The 20,932-nt window shown below is 41.1% G+C and overlaps 2 protein-coding genes across 16 annotated transcripts in view; one reads left to right on the forward strand and one right to left on the reverse strand.

Annotated features, from left to right (window-relative positions):
• CDC27 (cell division cycle 27) overlaps window positions 1-13,364 on the reverse strand; it is a 74,303-nt gene extending 60,939 nt beyond the window's left edge. For 2 of the 9 annotated variants that reach the window (XM_078065873.1, XM_078065872.1), the window contains exon 1: window positions 13,073-13,363. In XM_078065873.1, the coding sequence (XP_077921999.1) occupies window positions 13,073-13,099 (27 nt within the window). In that variant the 5' untranslated portion in view covers window positions 13,100-13,363. Of the gene's footprint in view, window positions 1-13,072 lie in introns of all 9 variants that reach the window. The other 7 variants (XM_078065868.1, XM_078065867.1, XM_078065876.1 and 4 more) reach the window with 4 other exon arrangements.
• Window positions 12,777-20,932, forward strand: part of MYL4 (myosin light chain 4) — a 44,012-nt gene continuing 35,856 nt past the window's right edge. For 3 of the 7 annotated variants that reach the window (XR_004926281.2, XM_036121180.2, XM_036121182.2), the window contains exon 1: window positions 14,667-14,780. Coding sequence is in view for 4 of the 7 variants with exons in the window: in XM_036121180.2 (XP_035977073.2) it covers window positions 14,767-14,780 (14 nt within the window). In the remaining 3 variants the exon portion in view is untranslated. Of the gene's footprint in view, window positions 12,894-14,665; window positions 14,781-17,290; window positions 17,449-20,932 lie in introns of those variants that run through there. The other 4 variants (XM_036121183.1, XM_036121181.2, XM_036121190.2 and 1 more) reach the window with 4 other exon arrangements.

The following is a 20,932-nucleotide window of genomic DNA, read 5'->3' on the forward strand; positions in this document are numbered from 1 at the left end:
ATGTTAGTGTTCTTAATCCAGTCATTTCCTACTACTTCAAGAACTATCTAAAACTGCTATTCAAAGTGTGGTCCTTGGAGCAGCAACACTAGTTATCTTCTGGGAGTTTTCTGGGAGTGTGGAATCTCAGACCCCATCCCAGACCTACTAAATCAGAACCAGCATTTTAACAAGATCCCCAGGTGATTTATATGCATATTAAAGTTGGAAAAGGACTGATCTAAAAAAGACTTAGTCTAATTAAAAACATCCCTGCTCAACAGACTTCCCAAAGCCAAAGAGGTTGTCTCATCTAATGTTAATTCAAGATGTTATGAATAAAATAATTTCTAATCTTCAGGCCATATCCCTTAGCTTTAAAAGAAAGGCCTGAATTATTCATATTCCAAAGCCTCTTATTTGTAGGTCTTCATGTTCCTTCTTGGCCCCAACCCATTTCTTACACCTAATAAAATATCCTACATACTAATATAAATGAATCACAATACCATCTCCTTTCATAATCCCCCAAATTAGTTGGGCTACAAAGAAATCTCCCTTTGGTCTAAAATGTACCATTTCACTCTCCCCCAATATTTTCAGAAGTAGTTGGCATAACCTATAGGATGATTCCAACAGTATACACAAAAATACGACTTATCTGCTTTAAATAGAGAAATCCTAGAATTTTCAGATACTTATAAACTCCATACTAAAGATAATTTGCTGTCCCAAAGCCTGATTGATCCCAACACCCCTTCTCATAATTTCCAGAAGACAAAGGGGTTCATACAATTGTAATTTTGCCACACTTCAGTTCTCTGCCAGCTGCCATATATGCTTATTTCTGGAATACTTCCATATGATTTAATCGCATAATGTCCCTCAATCTCATAGAAAGGAATACTTAAAATACTGAAATATCATACTACACTAAAAAACACTCATTCATAATTGGAAGGTCCTCTCTTACTTGGGAAGTAAAATAGATGGAAGAGAAAAAAGAGAAGACCATAAATACCAACAGGACCTTAAGAAGGACTGTTAGATCACTATATGATTCTTCCCCAATTAGAGCCACCTAAGTAAGAAAGATACCAAAGACAAGCTGTGCTGAAACAGCCAGAACCCCCAATAAAATGTTCCATATTGCTAATAATTCTTCCACATACCATTAACCAAGGATCTGAGGTTCCTACTCCTTATAACTCCTTGACTTTTTTTTTTTTTTTAAGATTTATTTATTCATTTGAGAGAGAAAAAGCACGAGTGGAAGGGACAGAGGGAGAGGGAGAGAGAATCTCAAGGCAGATTACCTTACAGCTTATAGGCAGTTTAAGAATCTGTGCTGAGTGCAGAGCCTGACATGGGGCTGGATCTCACGACCCAAGATCATGACCTAGGCCGAAACCAAGAGTCAGACACTTAACCAACTGAGCCACCCAGGCACCCCTCCTTGACTTTATTTCTGATAACATTTGCCTGTGGTGGATTTCAACAATATCCTCAGCTATTTAGAGTACAAAGGTATACTATTACTGCCTGAGTACATTTTTTTACTGACTCCAGCATGATTGACCATGAATGAAAACCAATGGGCAGGGGATAGTGGTATCTTTTCTTTAAATTTTCTGAACTGGAGAGTTCTAGTACTCATTCATTCAATAAATATTTGCCAGGCACTTTTTAGACTCTAGAGTAATTAACAAATAGCTTCTGTTCTCATGGAGTACCTTTCAGTGTTGTTCCTGTCTAGATCAGTGGCTATCAATTCTTGCTTGACAATGCTCTACCTCAAATCCACTGCATCACAATCCCTGGAAGCTGGGATTGAGCTTAGATGTCTTTATTTTGAAACCTTTTCACTGGTAAGCATTCAGTGCTCAGAATCATTTTGTTTTTAAAAGATTTTATTTATTTATTTGAGAGAGAGAGAGAGAAAGAGCGAGAGAGAGGACAAGTGGGGGTAGGGGGAGAGGGAGAAGCAGACTCCCCACTGAGCAGAGAGTGCAATGTGCGGCTCCATCCCAGGACCCTGGAATCATGACCAGAGCCAAAAGCAGATGCTTAACCAATTGAGCCACCCAGGTGCCCCTCAGAATCATTCTTTTACTCTTCTAGATAAGTAGTTCTCCATCCTTTTACAGCACACTCTTTTGTGAAAACTTGTAAAAGCTATGGACCTTCTTTCCAGAAAAAAGCACATGTACATATATATAATATATATATAATATATATATACACACACAGAAAAATCGTGTATAGTGTTAGGGGTTCACAGATATCCTGGTTCATTAAGTATCTCTGGTCTAGCTGATGGGAGACAGTATTAGAGCCTGATACATAATAGGTTTCAATAAATATTTGTAGGATTGAATTTAGATTTTGAAAGAAAGGAGAAGAGACAAGTTACTGACCTAGAAAGGTACTTTCTCTTTTGCATACAGGAGACTACTACAGTACTAGGGCCTGGAGGAGCACTGCTGCTGCCAGAATTAGGAGAAACTCAAAAACATCTTTTACCACATAAGGTCACAGATGCTGGGTTAAGTATACATGAAATAATGAATGTATTGGTAAATCAATTTGGGTACGTTATGGATTTAAACGGTTTGAATGGGCTAGTGTCTAACAATTATTTACAGAACTGCACCTAAAGAATGGTATCTAGAATCTATTCCCACTTTCCTAGTCCCATTCCATAACAATCTTCTTCCCTTTAAACCCTTAGCCTTCTAAATGGTCTTCCTGCCTATAAGCTGTAAGGTAATCTGCCTGTCCCAGAATTACATTCCTCAAACATAAATATCATCACTGCTAAACAGAAGATGATAGTGAAAGGCCTGGGTTCAAAAATCCATGTTCCACGACTTACTAGTTCTGTGTTTTGGGCAAGTAACAATGTCTCAAGTCCTAGTCTCTAAAACATTAGAGTCCAGTAAAGTACATAATAGTTCCTAGCACATACTTAATAATTACTCAATAAATTTTAGCTGTGCCATCTTCATTATCATCATGTCTTCCTCCCTAATCAAAACCTTCTAATGATTCCTCTTGGATAGCTCCACAAAGTTTACAAAATATCTACAGAACAAAGCACAAACTCCTTAGTAAACTATTCAAATCCCACCTGGCTTTAATCTCCCTTTTTCAGCTCTTCCCACATCTCACCAAAGCTGCCCATGGTCTAGAACCAGAAAAAGCCTCCATCAGTCCCTAAACATTCACTATATTTTCATACTATAGAGTCTTTGCCTGTTTGAGTTATCCTTTGTCTTTAACTTCTATCTCCTGAAATTTTAGTCATCCTTTCTTCAAAATTCAGCTTACATGTTCTTCTGTCTTTCCATGAAGACTTTACTGATCTATCCCTTGCAATATTATTTACTCAATCCTTTGAGGTTCTAGACCATTTTGTTCATACTTTTAAAAATATCAGGCTGTGAGCATCCGTGTGGCTCAGTTGGTAAAGCATTTGACTCTTGACTTTGGCTCAGGTCATGATCTCAGGGTTGTGAGACTGAGCCCTGCACTGGACATGGAGCCTGCTTAAGATTCGCTCTCGCTCTCCTTTTGCCTTCCCCCTTCCCCCGGCGCATGTGCACGTGCACTCTCTCTCTCAAAAAAAATAAATAAATAAAAATAAAAACTATCAGGCTGTTTATTAGATTTGGTTATATTATTTGTTTAACTAGGTTGCAACTTCTTGAAGAAAAAAGCCAGATTCTATTTTCTCTATAATTCCCTGGTTATACTACCTAACTTGTTATTTCCCTAGTTATCCTAGATAACTGCCTTTAAACATAGTGCAGGCTCAATAAATGTTTGTAGAATGAGTATTTGTTTTGGAACTTTGAATCTATTTTCCACTTACTGAACTATAAATTTTTAGAAACCCGATCTGGAGATAAAATACAAGGTAAGGCATTCTTAATATAATTACCTTTTACTAATATGAATAAAAGGGAACATTAATGTTGACAATATAAAACAGTACAAAATAACATCTAGCTGTTTCTTCCTTGACACAACAAGCTTAACATTAAAAAGCAAGGGAGCAAGAATCTGGTGAGGAAATACCAGTCAGTCTGACAAAGGGGTTGGAATAGATCAGGTTTGGGGGCAACAAAATTTCTTAATGATGTGATCTATTAATACCTGAAAGATATTCAGATTTTTCTGGTTAATAGCAACCTAGATCATGTCATATACTTCCCTTCATACCATCAGATCATTTGCCTTATCATCTTGCTCAATATGCCCACCACTTCTGAAGCACATCATTTATCCATCCAGTAAACATTTAATGAGCATATGCTTTGTCTGCTATATGATCCTGATGTCAGTAAAAAAATAACATAAAAAACAACTGGGCGCCTGGGTGGCTCAGTAGGTTAAGCGTCCAACTCTTTTTTTTTTCTTTTTAAGATTTTATTTATTTATTTGTCAGAGAGAGAGAGAAAGAGGGAGAGAGAGAGGAAAAGCAGAGGGATTGGCAAAGGGAGAAGCAGGCTGAGCAGAGAGCCCCATGTGAGACTGGATCCCAGGGTCCTGGGATCATGACCTGAGCTGAAGGCAGATGCTTAACCAACTGAGCCACCCAGGTGTCCCTAAGCCTCCAACTCTTGATTTCAGCTCAGGTCATGATCTCAGGGTCGTGAGATCGAGCCCTGTGCCACGCAAGGCACTCAGCAGGGAGTCTGCTTGAGATTCTCTCTCCCTCTGCTCCTCCCCTAACCCCATGCTCGCTCACTCTCTCTTTCTCTCTCTCGAATATTAAAAAACACATACACACACACACACACACACACACACACACACAAAACACAAACATCAAAAAATAACTTGAGAGAATCAAGTTCTTCAGGTGGGCTGTACAAAGCCAATATATTGGATTTTCAAATCTCTGCCCACAATAAATTATGAATTTTGAATTATGAATTCAAAATTATGAATAAGCCAGGCATTATTCCATAGGCACCTATTTGGTCACTGTCATTGTGGCCACTGTGCTTTTTTTTTTTTTTTTTTTTTTAAAGATTTTATTTTATTTATTTGACAGAGAGAGAGAGACAGCGAGAGAGGGAACACAAGCAGGGGGAGAGGGAGAGGGAGAAGCAGGCTTCCCGCGGAGCAGGGAGCCCAATGCGGGGCTCGATCCCAGAGCCCTGGGATCATGACCTGAGCTGAAGGCAGACCCTTAACGACTGAGCCACCCAGGCGCCCCTGCTTTTGTTTTAAGTTTATTTATTTAAGCAATCTCTACACCCAATGTGGGGTTTGAAATCACACCCCAAGATTAAGAGTCACATGCTCTACCGACTGAGCCAGCCAGGTACCTCTGGGCTTTTGTTTTTTTATCAAACAACTGGGAAGATGAACCTTAGAACAAAAATACGTGGTGCTGGCAAGGAGTGAATGTAACAGCAGGTTAAGTATACTACAGAATCTCTGCTATCTGGCCTACATCTCCTCTGTACTAGGACACAGAAAAGACATAGATAAAAGGTAATGTGATAAACTATGAGTGTTTTCCTCAGAGAACTTCAACATTTGCACTGAGAATAACACAAAAAAAGTCATTCAGAAAACAACAGGCTAAAGGGTGTTCAAATCTAATTTGACTCAACAATTTCTTGAATGTTTAATATATTCTCCCAACTACCAACTCACAGCAGATGAACCCTAACCCTAACTCTCTAACACTTGCTAATCAAGATGATCAAGAGCTTCATTTTAATCATCTGTAAAATAGGATAAAAACACTACCTTTGAGATAAACCTAGTACAGTACTTGGCTGAATTCTAAACCTCTGTAAGAATGTATCTGTCCCTCTGGTGTTCCACCAGACCATACATGACCTAGGGTTCTGATACCATGCATATAGGTATCTTTCAAAATGATACTCATTTAAATTAGGCAACTACAATAATAATGAAAGGAAGAAACTCAATTTACTTTCTAAGGCAGACCATTTCCCCCCCTGGATTACTTTAATAGTATCTTATTTGTCTTCTCTGAATTCTTTTCCACCCTATGATCCATTCTCTCCCTGTGCGCTTTTCACAAATCAGATCTGATCATATTATCCCTTTGCTTGAGATCATTCACCGGCTTCTCATTGTTCTTAATAAAAATCCAAAGCACCAAACCAGGGAGGGTGGTATAGTCCATGTTTACCTATCCAATTCACTTTGTATCATGTTCTCTTATGTTCTCCATGTCAGGACGACCTTCGTTCAACTCCTCAAACCTGCCAGGTTACCTTCCTGCCACAGGTCCTTTAAATATACACATAATTCACTTTACCTGGCACATTCCTCTTCTCCTCCAAACTATGCAAATTTGATTCATTCTTTGGACTTCTTTCTCAGGGAATGCTTTTTTGGGGGACCTCTGATGAGGTCAGGTATCCTTATAACACACTCTAACAGCATCAAGTACCTGTCCTTTGTAATACTACAGGAGGAGACTAGTTGAGTGATGTCCTCCTCACTGTAATAAAAACTCCAGAAAGGTAGGGACTACATCTGGTTTGGCTCATTATTGGATTCCCAGCAGCTGTTATGTACTTAAGCAAATGCTTAACTAATGTATGTTGAATGAGTAAAAAACTGATCTTTGATTTCTGCCAGTCCTCCCACTCTTAGCATCTTAGGTTAGTCTTAGCCTTAAGTTTCTCTGTATTATTATGCGATTGATCCTTGGACAACATGGGTTTGAACTATACAGGTTCACTTACATGTGGATCTTTTTCAATAAATACAGTACGCTACTGTAAATGTATCTTCCCTTCCTTATGATTTTCTTAACATTTTCTTTACTCTAGCTTTATTATAAGAATATAGTATATAATACATATATAAAATATGAGTTAATCAACTGTTAATGTTATTGGCAAGGCTTCCGGGCAACAGTAGGCTATTAGCAGCTAAGTTTTTGAGGAGTCAAAAGTTATACTCAGATTTTCAACTGCATGGGAGGTCAGTGCCCCTAACTCCCGCATTGTTCAAGTGTCAACTGTCCAATAGTTAAGGATCTCTGGAAATCTCTATTGAAAGAAACTCTGTGGCACATAGAATTATTCTTTTGTAATGAGAATAATTACCACCTAATTACTCCTTTATAAAATATGGGGATTTCCTACGAATCTACTTGTTTAATTTTGTTGTAAATGAAAGAACATGTTGAATAGAAAGAATATATCCAGGACTTACTTTTGGAAGTATGTGTTCTAATTTGTGGGCCAGCACTTCCCAGAGTGTGACTTTAGGGGAAAAATTTAACTTTTCTGAGCCTCAATTTTCTCTTCTGGAAAATAGAGCTCTATTTCTTGGACATGGATTAAATGACATGATACATATATGGTGTTCCTGGCAATAGTAGACACTTAAACCTTATCCTTTCCTGTCTCCCAATATAAACAAATTCAATAAATCTACAGTTTATCTGCCACAGCATATCTGCCACAATTGCTTATTTTGTTAACATATAAGCCACAAAAAACCCAAATGGTTCATCAGCTAACTTAGTACTACTGATCACCAGGAAGATTTGACACATATATACGATGGCCATAAAGTCCTAGAACTTTGGATTTTTTTCTGTCCTATTAAAACTAAAGAAATGAAAAAGTATCATAATCAAAAGTTCTACCCATTTCTGATATAAAAATCAAACTTTGCTCAGAAGAACATCATTCCTTTATTACCAATTCTTTAGAGGGTCAGAAAGTGATAGTAAAGACAGCCAACTCAAACTCTCATATACCCCAGACATATACCTTGCCGCTTGGAAAACCCCACATACAGCTTCCATCACTACTCTGCTCAGGCACCTCAAAGTTCCTTAGTGATGGCGTCTCTTTGGGAGGAACAGGGAGGGAAATGGATTATTTTCTAAGGCACTACAGATTGGTAGCTTATGAGGAGCGGGGCTAAGATTATCCCCTTGGCTAGTTATCTACTTCTGTTTAACTGCTGGTGTGGACCTGCCCCTAAAAGCGTATCATTCAGCGCATCACCTCAGGAATTCTACAAATTAAAGCCAGATAGATGAAATGCTGCCAAAGTTATGAAGACAAACAGAGCAACACCGCCCCAACCTCAAAAAAAAAAATTTTTTTTAAAGAGAATTCCTACTGATTAAATGAATGGGTTAGTCCTAGGTTGCAAGAATTTAAAAGATGAATCAACATAAATGAAATGGCAAAGTTCCTTCCTTGCTTGCTCTTCTTAAACAGGTAGTATTATTTAAAATGTAAACAAACCTCTATAAATTGTACAACTAATTCAGTCTTAAATGTGACCATATAAATTACTTTGTTTTATTCTTATTTTTGTCAAAAGAAAATAGCTGCCCTTTTTTGGACCATAAAAGAAATGGATACTAAAAGCTTCAGACAAGATAAGAAGGTATAAGGAAAAAAAAAAATCACTGTGGAATTTTCCTGTTATATGTTACAATCTAATTTCTAGAACTCTAATTTAGTTTAGGTATACATCAGTGGTTCTCCATCTGGGTGATTTTGCCCCCCCCCCCCAGGGATATTTAGTAATGTCTGGGCAGGGGGCATTTTTGGTAGTCACAAATGGAGGGGGCACCTAGTTGGTAGAGGCCAGGGAGGCTGCACAACACTCTACAATACATAGGACAGAGTCCCCCACAACAAAGAATTAGCTTGCCCCAACGTCAATAGTGCCAAGAATGAGAAACCCTGGTGTACATTACCATGTAATTGCATTATTTTACTAGCCTGTATGTCTCCCTAACTCTTATCTTGTCCCTCCTTCCCAATAGCACCAAATTAATCTTCCGAAAGCAGTGCTTTCATTACAAATTCTTCTGTTCAAAACTTATAATGGCTATTTATTACCAAGACCTTAAAACCCCTCAACCTGGATGTTAAGTCCTGTATAATCTGATTCTCCCTGGCTAGCAAAACCTTATCTCTTCCTGCTCTCAATTCCCATTCTAACCAAGGCTATGATATTTTACCATTTTTTTTTTTGGTTTTGTTTTGTTTTTGGTTCCTGAACACCATTCTCAAATTTGGGCTTTTGCTCATGCTGTTCCATGCCAAAAACATTCTTTCTCTTCTTTACCAATTCAAACCCTTCCCATCTTCTAAAGCTTTAAGTTCTACTCCATCAAGAAACCCTTCCTATTTTTCCAGTCTACAAGGATCTACTTCCTAAATTTATTAGTATCTGTACAATCAAATACATACTGACTTGTAACATTAGCCAATTGTTCCTGTTAAACATTCTTACCCTCCCAACAAGACTAGACCCCTCAAAAGATCAGAGGTTATGTCTCCACATTTCTACTGGTTGGCTTCACAAATATCTCTAACTTATTTTGTTCAAAACAGGTTGTCCTCCTTCAGATTTGTCCCCCTATCAAAGGATTCTTCATTTATTAAATGGTGCCACTAAAATGAAATCCAGGCAGCTGTTCTTGATCCCCATGCTCTCCCATTCAATCAGTTTCCATTTCTCCTTGGTCCTACCTCCAAAACATCTCTTGAATATCAACCTCTTTCCTACTCCACTACTACCACTTTAGTCTAAGTTACTTTCATCCTAAGACTGTTTTTACTTTTGCCTCCTTCCTCTCATTACATTTCACATATAGTAACCAAGAGATCTAACATCTACATCAGATCAAGTCAATCCTCTTCTGAAAATCCTTCAAGGACTCCCCACACACTTAGAATGAAAACTGAACTTCTTATAATGGCCTCCCATTAATATGCAACTCCAGCCACACTGGCCTCCTTTCAATTATTTCAATGCCAAGTTCTGCTATGTCTTAGGGACTTTGCACATGCTGTTTTCTCTTCCTGTAATGCTCTTCAAATTACTATTTCCTTCTCAACCTTCAGATCTCAGCTTCAATGTTATTTGCTCAAAAAGGACTTTCCCAACACCATTTTTAGAGAAGATTTTCATATGTCTTTTATATTCTTCTGTGCTTGGTAAATAACTGGTGTATAACATTCTTTCCAATTTGATTTTTTCATTGAGACTGCTTCTTAACTTTTTGCTGTTTTGCAGTACCTCTTTTGGTAGTTCAACTGCAAACCTGACACCTGGGCTTAGGTTAAGTCCCTCCTATTAGGTCTCTCTCCTAACACCCTATTTATAGTGCCCTTATCACAGTTTGTAATTATTAATTTGTGATTATTTGTCTAATGCTTTCTCTATAGACCATAAGCACAAAAAGGGCTATGTCAGGACACTAGTCCATAAAGGAATTAAATTATCATATAGTTGCAATGACCTCCTCCTCCACCCCATTCCCCAAAGCTTATCCTCTCAGTTCAGTACTATGTAGCACAGTCTTCAAGATATTATATTGTACCTAAATATAAGGCAATCTCCTATTTTCCAAAAGAAAATTTCATAAACAAATGTGTTCAGCTAACTTAAGTATGTAAGTTTTTTGAATAAAGACCAAATAGTCAAATGCCTATTGATTTATTAATTTAGTTACACATATATATTTTAAAAATCACAGAATATGTAGTATTTAGAAATTTTTTTCTAGTTTCATTGAACAACTTTACTAAAACTGTTCACATCTACCTTTGATATCAACAAAGCCTTTTTTTTTTTTGTCATCTAACACAATTTTCCTGAATACAACACCTTCAATTCTAAGTTATTTGAAATATGGTACCCTTTGAATCCATATTAGAATGCTGTAACCGTACGGGTGCCTGGGTGGCATAGTGGGTTAGGCGTCTGATGCTTGGTTTCAGGTCAGGTTGTGATCTCAGGGTCGTGGGATCAAGCCCTGTGTCGGCCCCATGTCAGGCTCCAAGCTCTGCATGGAGTATGCTTGGGATTCTCTCTCCCTCTGCCCTCTCAAATAAATAAATCTTAAAAAAAATTAAAAAAAAAAATGCTGTCCCTGTACATCTTATTCCAAGCCAAAAGTATTCCTTCACTATCTAAATGATCTGTAAAACAGTACTATGTGTATAGTATCCACTTACTATACTGCTTATTGAGGCGATTTTTACAAGCCTTGTTTTTAACTTCAACACTTCTGTGAAGTTCTATCCCCAGGAATAATTGATAAATCCATTAAAATGTCTTCGCTTTTTTAAAAATCATTTTCATCACTACATCAAAAACTAATGATGTATTGTATGGTGACTAACATAACATAATAAAATAAAATTTAAAAAAATAAAATCAATTTCATCAGGTGAATTTTATAAATATCCAAATTAACACTGATTGAAGTGATTTAGGCTAGTGTGTCTTCCCCAGTTATATTAAAAATAATTGACAGAATTTCTGCCTCATAATAGGAGAGATGTTTGTAAAGACTCATATATAAAGTAATGCTTTTCTATGAGACAATTTGGAGGAGGAGCTAAGATTTAGGCTTAGGTGGTTTATCAGACTGGCTATTCCATGGTAAAAACCCTGAAGTGCATTACTGCTAAGAGTAAGGAAAAAAGAGTAAAGCTGATGGGTATCATCTAGGAGTAGGCTACACATTTCTTTTCTTCTCCATGTTTTTATACAAATTGAAATTGTTATTAAATAGTGGTTAAAGGCTAACAATGAAACTAGTTTATCATTTGAGAAGACTACTGGGGCCAAAGAAAGCAAATGTATCATTAGTTAAGACAAAATTACAAGAATATGAAACAGAAATTAAACAACTTGAGTGATCTGCTTATCCATTTAAGAAGGTACAGATAACTTTTAATTTCACATTAGGCCTCAAAAAAATAATCTTAAAAGGGACTCTTTACCAGGAAGAGGAATTTGTATGGCAAGAAATAGCTTTGGAAGCATTGATACAACTTACAAACAGGTAAATCTCCTAAAACAGAATCCCACGTTACATTAGTTCAAATACTAATAGCTGTTATATGTAAAGAGCTGTATGTAAAGAAGAAGCCAACTGGGAGAAATTTCTATCTCATCCTGCGAAGAAAAACTAAGGAAATACGGACGTGGCGATGCATTAAAATATTTATCATTTGACATCACAGGCCTATTAAGGGTAATGTGAAGTAAAGTAATTTCTAAAATCGATTTGCTTTGTAACTTCAAAATAAAGCAAGCCCATAACTCAATGACAGCAGCTGGTAGAGGTCAACCCTTCTATTCAAGGCAAAGATCCTACGGTGAGTCTCCCAGACCTGGTCCATCAGTAAGGGACAAAAGATTCAGTTTCTTGAGATGGCAGGGGGAAAATGACTTGGCACTGCATCACACTTCAAATCCAATAGGGTTTCTCCCATGCCCACAGAGCACTGTGCGTCAAAGCATACCCTGGTGTCGTAAGGACAGTGAAATCGATGTAAAAACCCTGTCTTTCATTTCCTGAACGCCTTATCAACATGCACAATAAAACACTCCTGATCCCCATCACAGGTCACGGGGAAAACCCCCAGATTTGCCGTTGCCACCCCCTCCCCTCGTAGAGGTGCTTGCCCCTCAGCACTGGGCCTTGGAGTTTTCTCTTCCCAGATCATTGTGTGGGGGGGTGGGGGGGTGGAATTCACTGAGCGAGGAAAGCAACGTGGGCTAGGAAGTCTGTTACCAAAACAGAAATCGGGATTAAAAATACCGATCCTATCGTCCCTCCACCTTCTCCTCCCAGAGCACAAAAACAAAACCAAACACCCCCCGCCAACTTGCCCCACCATTACGAAGGTAGCCCAAGCTCTGATCAAAGGTGCATCCCAATCATCCTCCGGGCGAGAGAGCACCTGGGGCGAGTTTTCGCCCCCCCCCCCGTCCTCCCCCCCCCGCCCGCCCGCCCGCCCCTCGTCTCTCACCCCAGCCGGGGCCAGGCCCCTGGACTGACAGGAGGGGCCGGCCGGACGCTGGCATTATCGCCGAACCGCGCTCACACGGGTGGAAGCAACGCAGGACCTGAGGTAACACGACTCGGGCTGCGGGCAAGGCCTCCGAGCCGACGAGAAGACAGGCAGGACCCGGCAGCAGGGGAGGCGGGAGAAGCAGCCGGGCCTAGGCCGCACCAGGCCGCGGAGTGGCCATACGCGGCTTCCCGGCCGAGGCTGCGAGCCAAGCCTCAGCGCTGCGGGGTTATCATTACCTGGACGGGTTCCTGCAGCACCGTCATCCTTGAGGCTCAGGCCCACTTTCTGCAGTGCCTCAGGCCCCCCCCGTAGCGGCTCCGGCCCGGCCAGCCCCGGCTCATTTAAACTCACCAGCGACCGTTACCGGGGGATGGGGGAGGCCGAGCGATTACCGAGTACCTCCGAGCGGTACACGGAAATACCCGAAGTGGAGAGATCCGCGCGGGAGCCAGACGGAAAAGCCCGAAGGAGGCCGGAAACGCCCGAGGCCGATCGGCGAAGGAGGAGACCGTTGCCGAAAATTGTCGAGGATTCCCGGAGACTACCGAGTGCGATCCCAGAACGTAGTTTTCTCCTTTCGGCCACGCCTTCACTCACGCACGCCACGCCCAATCGGCCACCCTAGGCTGGGCCACGCCCAATCGGCGGCCGGCCGGCTGGGCGTGGCTTGCCGAAGCGGGCGGGGAGCGTTACGTGGCCGGACTACCGTCTCCACTCGCCACTCAATCTCTGCGGATCAGTTGATGCGCGGTAGATCAAGCAGAGGGTAAAACACGAGAGTTTGGGGCTGACTTTAATCAAGAAGTATTTGTCTGTTGAGTTTAGTTCATTCATCATTCCAGAAGTACCTATCATGGCTCAAAGGGAAATAGGAAATTTGGAAGGACTGCCACCCTTCAAAGATTTAGTATGGACCGGAGCTGTCCACACTGAAGAGTTTACGGTCTCTTTAAAGGAGAAACAATGTAACAGAGTGCTACGTTATGTGGTGCCTACTATAAGTGAGGTCAAGACTAAGAGGAGAGGGAAATAAATTGGGATTAAGATGAGGAAAGTTTCATGGAAGGAAAAAGGGAGACTTAAACTGGACTCTGAATGATGGGTAGAATTAGAAGACTGGCAGGCGAAGGGAAGCAGAAATGAGATCAGTCTGGTAAGAGTTAAGGCATTAACTGGAAATAATTACTTAGGTGACCAGATCATGGAAAATCTCAGAAGGCTGGCAGAAATTTTTATTCTGTTGGGAAATCCGGAGGCTTGATTTTGAATTTTACCTCTGGCACTAACTAGTTTTAGGTCCTTAGGCAAATCACATCTCTGAACTTCTATTTCCTTAGTCTGAAAAAGATGACTAAAGGAATTAAATGAATTGATGTGTCTAATAGGTTCTCTCAAATTTCCTTCCTATTCCCTCTCCCCCCAAAATGTGTGAACCAGTGAACTATTAAAATTTTGTTTTTGTTTTTTTTTAAAGATTTTATTTGTTTATTTGACAGAGAGAGCAACAGCAGGAATACAAGCAGGGGGAGTGGGAGAGGGAGAAGCAGGCTTCCCGCCAAGCAGGGAGCCCGATGCGGGGCTCGATCCCAGGACCTCTGGGATCATGACCTGAGCCGAAGGCAGACGCTTAACGACTGAGCCACCCAGGCGCCCCTAAAATTTTGTTTTTTGGTAGATGATGAAAACAGTTTTTGAAAGTTACTTGTCTAATCTAAGGCCTAGGTCTGTAAGTCAAACCCCATCCCTTCTCATTGATTAAAGAAAAGACACAGGGCGCGCCTGGATTCAAGGGGAGGAGAAATAGACTCCACCTCTAGATGGGAGGAGTAGCAAAGTGACACTGCAAAAGGCTTGTGCCCTGGAGGGATTGATTGCTGGACCATCTTTGGAAACAATCTACCAGATATGAGATGAGAATCTAGTAGTGGTAATGGAAAGAAAGAGGTGGGTAAGAGATATCACCCTTAAAATTTGATGCTTTGAACTGAACGCAACACTCCATGTTTATTCTAATTAATGCAGAGAATGATGAGACTCTTGCTTTTATTATCTGGATGACTTCTATTAGACTAAAGTTGTATTTGCATTTTAAACTGTCACATGACATTGTTTGTTCATGCTAAGCTTGTGGTCATTTTACACACACAGCTCTCTCTTTTTTTTTTTACACACAACTCTTTTTCACTCAACATGCTGCCAACCCAAGTCTTGTACTTGTGCAGTAGATTCTTGTAAACTTGAATGTAGGAACTTACAACACAGCATATAATGATGATATTTTTTGTGTGTGAAAATGTGTATCTAGAGTCAGCGTTTAAAGAGACCATGATGCTTGGCGTTCTGGCTCTGAAGCTTAGAATTTGCTTAACGCACACCCTCCACCCACCCCCACCCCCCGCCCCAAAACGCATCTCTTTTCTAACTGTTCTTCACTGGGCTAATACATCTGTTGTGATTTTCTGCTCATCCATAACAAGGCCACATTGTTTGAAGTTAGGCTTTGGTGGGATCTTTTAAAGCATTTTTACTTCCTTCTGTGTTCCTGATTGACCTACTTAAACTTGCCATCCAGCAACCACTGGAGCATCCTGCTGTCATCCATTATCCACGTATGTTTAGCTGGGGAGCAGATCTGGGTTGCAATAAGCATTATTCCAAACATGGTAAATTATCTCTTCTCTTTAGCCTGCCTCTTGGTTTGTTTCATGTTCAATCAGATTCGGAGTTTGGCTTTTAGCGAACTATTCAAGAAGCTAGACTTGGTATCATTGCCAAGATGCAGGTCCCACTAAAACATAGCCCCCAGCAAGCTTACTCTTCCGAATTCCTTCAGCCCCCCTTATCTGTACCCTTCTTTTGTCCCTGTTGAAGCTGCTGTCTTATCCTTCTTCTATTACCTGACCTTGAGGCTTTTACCCCTGTGTTTCCTCCTCCTTCTTGGCCAAATCATCCCCTTCCTTTGGCATCTCTGATCACACAGTCTCCTGGTTTTCCTCCTACTGCTCTGTTCTCATCAGTTTCTTTTGCCCCCCACCTCCCAATATTAGAATGCTTCAGGGGCCATTCTAGGCCTTCTCCTCACCCTATGCTTCCTTCCTTTGCAAACCCATCCATTCTCTTGGCCTCCACTTTCATCTAAAATTGTTCCAGGGGCACCTGGGTGGCTCAGTCAATTAAGCCTCTTGATTTCGGCTCAGGTCATGATCCCAGGGTTGTGAGATTGAGCCCCAAGTCAGGCTCCGAACTGGGCTTGAAGCCTGCTTAAGATTCTCTCTCTCCTTCGCCCTCTGCCCCTCCCCCACCTCCCTCTCTCAAGGAAAAAAAAAAAGTAAAATTGTTCCAAAATCTCTATCTCTAGCCAGACTGCTTCCTAGAACTTCAGACCCGAATGCCAGCTGTCAAGTGGACATCTCACAGGTGCTTGTTCAGAACGACATCCCCGGTCCTCGTACTTGAAGTATTTCCTACCCCAACTTAAGGTACAGCCACCCTCTCGGTTGCCCAAACCCGGAACCGCTCTCTCTCTTTGACCCTAGCATCCAGGGACAAAAGCCCTACTAATTTTACCCTGGGTGTACCTTCATGTCTCTTCCTGTCTCTAGCTTCACCTATCCTCAGAACCAAGTCTGATCATGTCAGGACTCCCTCCTAAACCTTCCCACCCAACTCGAGATTTCCCATTGCGCTCAGGACATTGCTCAAACCTGTTCACTTCTCTCTTTCTCTCTCTCTCTTTTTTATTTGAGAGAGAACATGAGTGAGCACACAAGTGGGGAGGGGCAGTGGGAGAAGGAGACAAAGAGTCTTAAGCAGGCTACATGCCCAGTGCGGAGCCCCACCAACACCAGGCTTAATTACCCCCGACCCTGAGAGCATGACCAGAGCCAAAATCAACAGTCAGACACTTAACCAACTGAGCCACCCAGGCGCCCCTAATTTCTCTTATAAGGCCCTCCAAGGTCTTGTCTCTGCCTCCTTATTCAGCCTTGTCTCATCTCCCTGTTATATTCTACATTCCCACGAAGGGGAACAGAATACGTCACTTTGCCATAAGGATTATTTTGACCTGAAAGCAATTAGGAAGCAGCAAACACAGAAAGAGCTCTTTGCTTTCTCGCTATCTGCCTAAAAGCGGGACATATATTTCCCTTTGTGAAGGTGCTTCCTCTCCCCTCTCCTGTACCAGGAGGAGGAGAACAACCATTATCACTAGAGACAAAGAGTTGGCACTGATTTGGGTCTGTACAAACAAACCTTACTGAAATAACCCTTATCTTCCATTAGTTTCCCCATATATTTACCTTTCCACAACTTACCACCCCAGAGGCCCAAACCTTTTCTGCTCTATTTTGTCACTTCTCCACAAATTTATTGCTGTTTGCTAAGATGGTATATATGCCCCATGTCCTAACCACCTCTTGTTTTTAAAATTTTGTTAATCTGTCTTTTGTCAGTTTAATTTGCAGGGCCTGTGCTACAAACCTGAGAGAGTAGAGAGAAGGTCACATGAGACATATAGCAAGAAAGTGGTCATCTGCAAGCCAGGAAGAAAGCTCTCACCAGAAACCAAAGTTGCTAGCACCTTGATCATGGACTTCTAGCCTCCAGAACTGTGAGAAAACACATTTCTGTTGTTTAATCCACCCAGTCTGCAGTATTTTGTTCTAGCATCCTGAGCAGACCAATATAATCAGGATGATTTATGTCTTATCTCCCTAAGGGAAGGCTCTCTTATATTTCTCCATATTGTTCTTTGAAAAGCATTACGTATCTAGTATATGCTTAAAAAATATTGACTGATTAAAGTGGAAGCCTTTACACTTACTACTTCTTCTTCCTGAAATACTTTGCCCTTACTCTTTAGCTAAATTCAACTCATCCTTTAGGCCTCAGCCTTGATATTATGTCCTCAGAATATTCCCTGTCCACCTAACCAAAATTATTAGCTCCACCCTGATTCTCTCTTACAGAATCTTTGTTCTTTTCCTTCATAGTATGTAAGGTCATTTTAATTATATTTGTTTAATATAAATTCCATGAAGGCAGGGACTTTGGCTCACCTTGATGTCCCCATTATCTAGTAGAGTGCCCTGCACAAATATAAAGTTATTAAAATATCATAAATGTATCTGATGATTAAAAGACATGACCACTCAGTGTTATCTCTTATTGGTCATAACTTGATGCTCTTTGACCCTCCCTTTCTGGACCCAGAGAACATGCTGGTTTTGTGCATAAGTCCCTAAGGGATTTCAAGTCAAAGCAGTCTGAAGTGTTGAGGCTAATCAGAAGTGCATCCTGGTTGAGGTGCACTCTGAGATGGGCTACATGGCCTATGGCAGGGAGGGGTAGGCAGACTTCAAAAGCACAGGGAAGAAGATAAACTGTAAGCAAATTAGCTTGCCTGGAGTGAAGGCCGCATAAGCTTGGTTGAAATGGTAGTTTAGGGGACAGTTGATAAGCTTTGGGTTCCAAACTGATGACTTTAGGTTGATAAAATAGACCTGGGGAGCTGCTGGTGGTGATTGAGCTGGGGAGTGACTTCATGAGAATGGAATTTGAGAAAGATTATGCTAACAGCTGAGGATTATGTGAATTGGAGGGGAGCAAGAGTAGGGGCCAGGAGTGCAGCAAAAGAGGCTGCTAGGGAGTTGAGGCAACTCTTAAATTTCCATTATTCTTGGATCCTAGCTAGTTGGGATATGGGATTGTTGAGCCCAGTGGGCAAGAAAGAATTCTTGAGACGATTTACAGTGCAAAAGGTGTTTTTATTATAGCACAGGGACGGGACCCATGGGCAGAACGAGCTGCATTGTGATTGTGAGGAGTGACTGATCATATAGGGTTTTCTATCCTATGGAGGTGAAGGTGATGCTAGGGCTCCAGGAAATTGAGTCTATAGGTTCCTGGAGGTCTGACTATTATTAAGATTGTATTTTTCTTATAAATCATGAAGACAGTTACAAACTATAATGAAGTTTTGTGTTCTACACGACTGCGATCTTTATCAGTTGACCATTTATTTTTCCCCTGCCTTTGTTCTTAGGCAGTTCCTAGTGCCTGAGGAATGTTATATGTATATCCCACCTTATGGGGCCTTCCTGGGGGGAGGGGGGGATTTCGGGGTGTCAGCTTGTGTTTTGCCCTCAGCTTGCTCTCTCATCAGCTGAATCTGAAAAAAGACGCAAAATGAAAATAGTTCCAAGTTACTCATTTACAGTGAAAAATATTCTTCTCCAATTCCTTCTCTTTAGGACATTCAGATTCCAACTAGAAGGCTGCTTACTGAGTGCAGACTGACCAAAAGAGTGAATCGAATGATCTGGCTGGCTATTACCTCCTTTTCCTCAGAATGGACATATATGCCTGACTGCTAGATTAAAAATATTTCTATTATCTGGAGAGGATGTTCACTGAATAGTAGATTCTCTGTTTCTCTCCCTTTTAGGTTCTAGGCAAACTTTCATTTTTCTCCGAATAAATTGCATGGCAATGAATTAAATACAGACTTGATGTTCCAGTCTTGAGTCTACACTGTAGTTGTCTCGAATAGAGCCTGTTGTTGCTATTAGTTTGTTTTGTGTGTCATAAATGTATGATTTGGGAGGTAGGTGATGAGCTAGGTTCAAAATATACTGAGTTTGAAGTGCCTCAGGTGAGAAATGGCCAAATGTTAATTGAAAATGTGAAGCTTGAACAATTTAGGAAAAAAGTTGGAGATGGAGATATTTTCCAGGGGCGCCTGGGTGGCTCAGTTGGTTAAGTGTCTGCCTTCGGCTCAGGTTATGATCTCAGGGTCCTGGGATTGAGCCCTTTGTCCTGGGATCAAGCGAGCCCCGAGTCAGGCTCCCTGCTCAGCAGGAGGTCTGCTTCACCCTCTGTCCCTTCCCCTTGCTCGTGCTCTCGCTCTCAAATAAATAAATAAAATCTTAAAAAAAAAAAAATAGAGATTTTCCAGGTAGAACTAAATGCATTCTATTTTGGTTATGTAATACCTTATAAAACCTTTGTGAGAGTATTTATCATTACATTAAAGCTATTTATTTATCTGCATCCTCCACACCAGACAGGAAGCTTCTTGGGGGCAGGGATGGCCTCTTACTCATTTTCGTAAAAGCATGTGCATACTATAGGTGTAATAAGTGTGAGTTGAATGGATGAATGGATGAATGGATGAATGAGAATAATCGGGTTAAAGGAGATACAGGACAGCAGGGTGAGTGACAGAACTCTGGTATGATAAGTACAGCAGAGAAGGCCCAGAGACAAGAGCACTAGGTCTAGCCACAGAGAAGTCACTGGTGGGGTGCTAGGGAGGAAGTCAGAATTTGGGAAGTAAAAGAAGAAGTTGGTGGAAAGGGAAACCAAGAAGAGAATCATTTTTAGCACTAAAAGCATGTCCCAAAATGCTGAGAAAAAGTGCTTGCTAAGGTGTGGAGTCTCTTTTTCCTTACTGAGAGCCACCCATGCTGTGGGTGACAGGGCCAGCTGTCACTGATGCTTTCTTGTTTTCTTGTCCTCTTGGGGGCCAGGACTCTTCATGAGGGAATCCCATTGGCTCTACCAGCTCCCACTGTCACCTTAGTGTCCTGGGTTCTAGTCTCAGACCTGCCATGACTCATAGTGTGACCTTGGGCAAGTCACCCCCTTCTGTCTGTGCCTCTAAAGTCCCTTGCAGCTGACAGGATGTCTGGGGGAATGCAATTTGGATGACTGGTGAGGGTTCTGACTTGCTCTCCATTGCTTTTCAACTATAAATCATTTTGCCAGACACCAGCTGTCCTGCCCTCTGCTTTAGATTCTCGGGCGGGATCCAACCCACCTGTTGCTGGGGCCCGCCCAGTGTCTTCCTCCCACGGTTCAGCTCACAGATCCATCACTAGGCCGCACTGCCTTGATCACAGCACAGGAATGAGCTTCAACCATTTAGACAGACTGTTGAGTGATTGGGCCAAACGTGGAGCATTCTCCACTTATGCTAAACAGCTGAGGAAATGAAGGTGGATGGGATGATTTAAAGTGCTCAGAGGACCAGTGCTATCAATGGCCCTTAAAATTTTGATTTTAATTTGATTTTAGACCCTTCCATTCCTTCT

The sequence above is a fragment of the Halichoerus grypus genome, chromosome 2, assembly GCF_964656455.1.
Source record: "Halichoerus grypus chromosome 2, mHalGry1.hap1.1, whole genome shotgun sequence".
NCBI lineage: Eukaryota > Metazoa > Chordata > Mammalia > Carnivora > Phocidae > Halichoerus > Halichoerus grypus.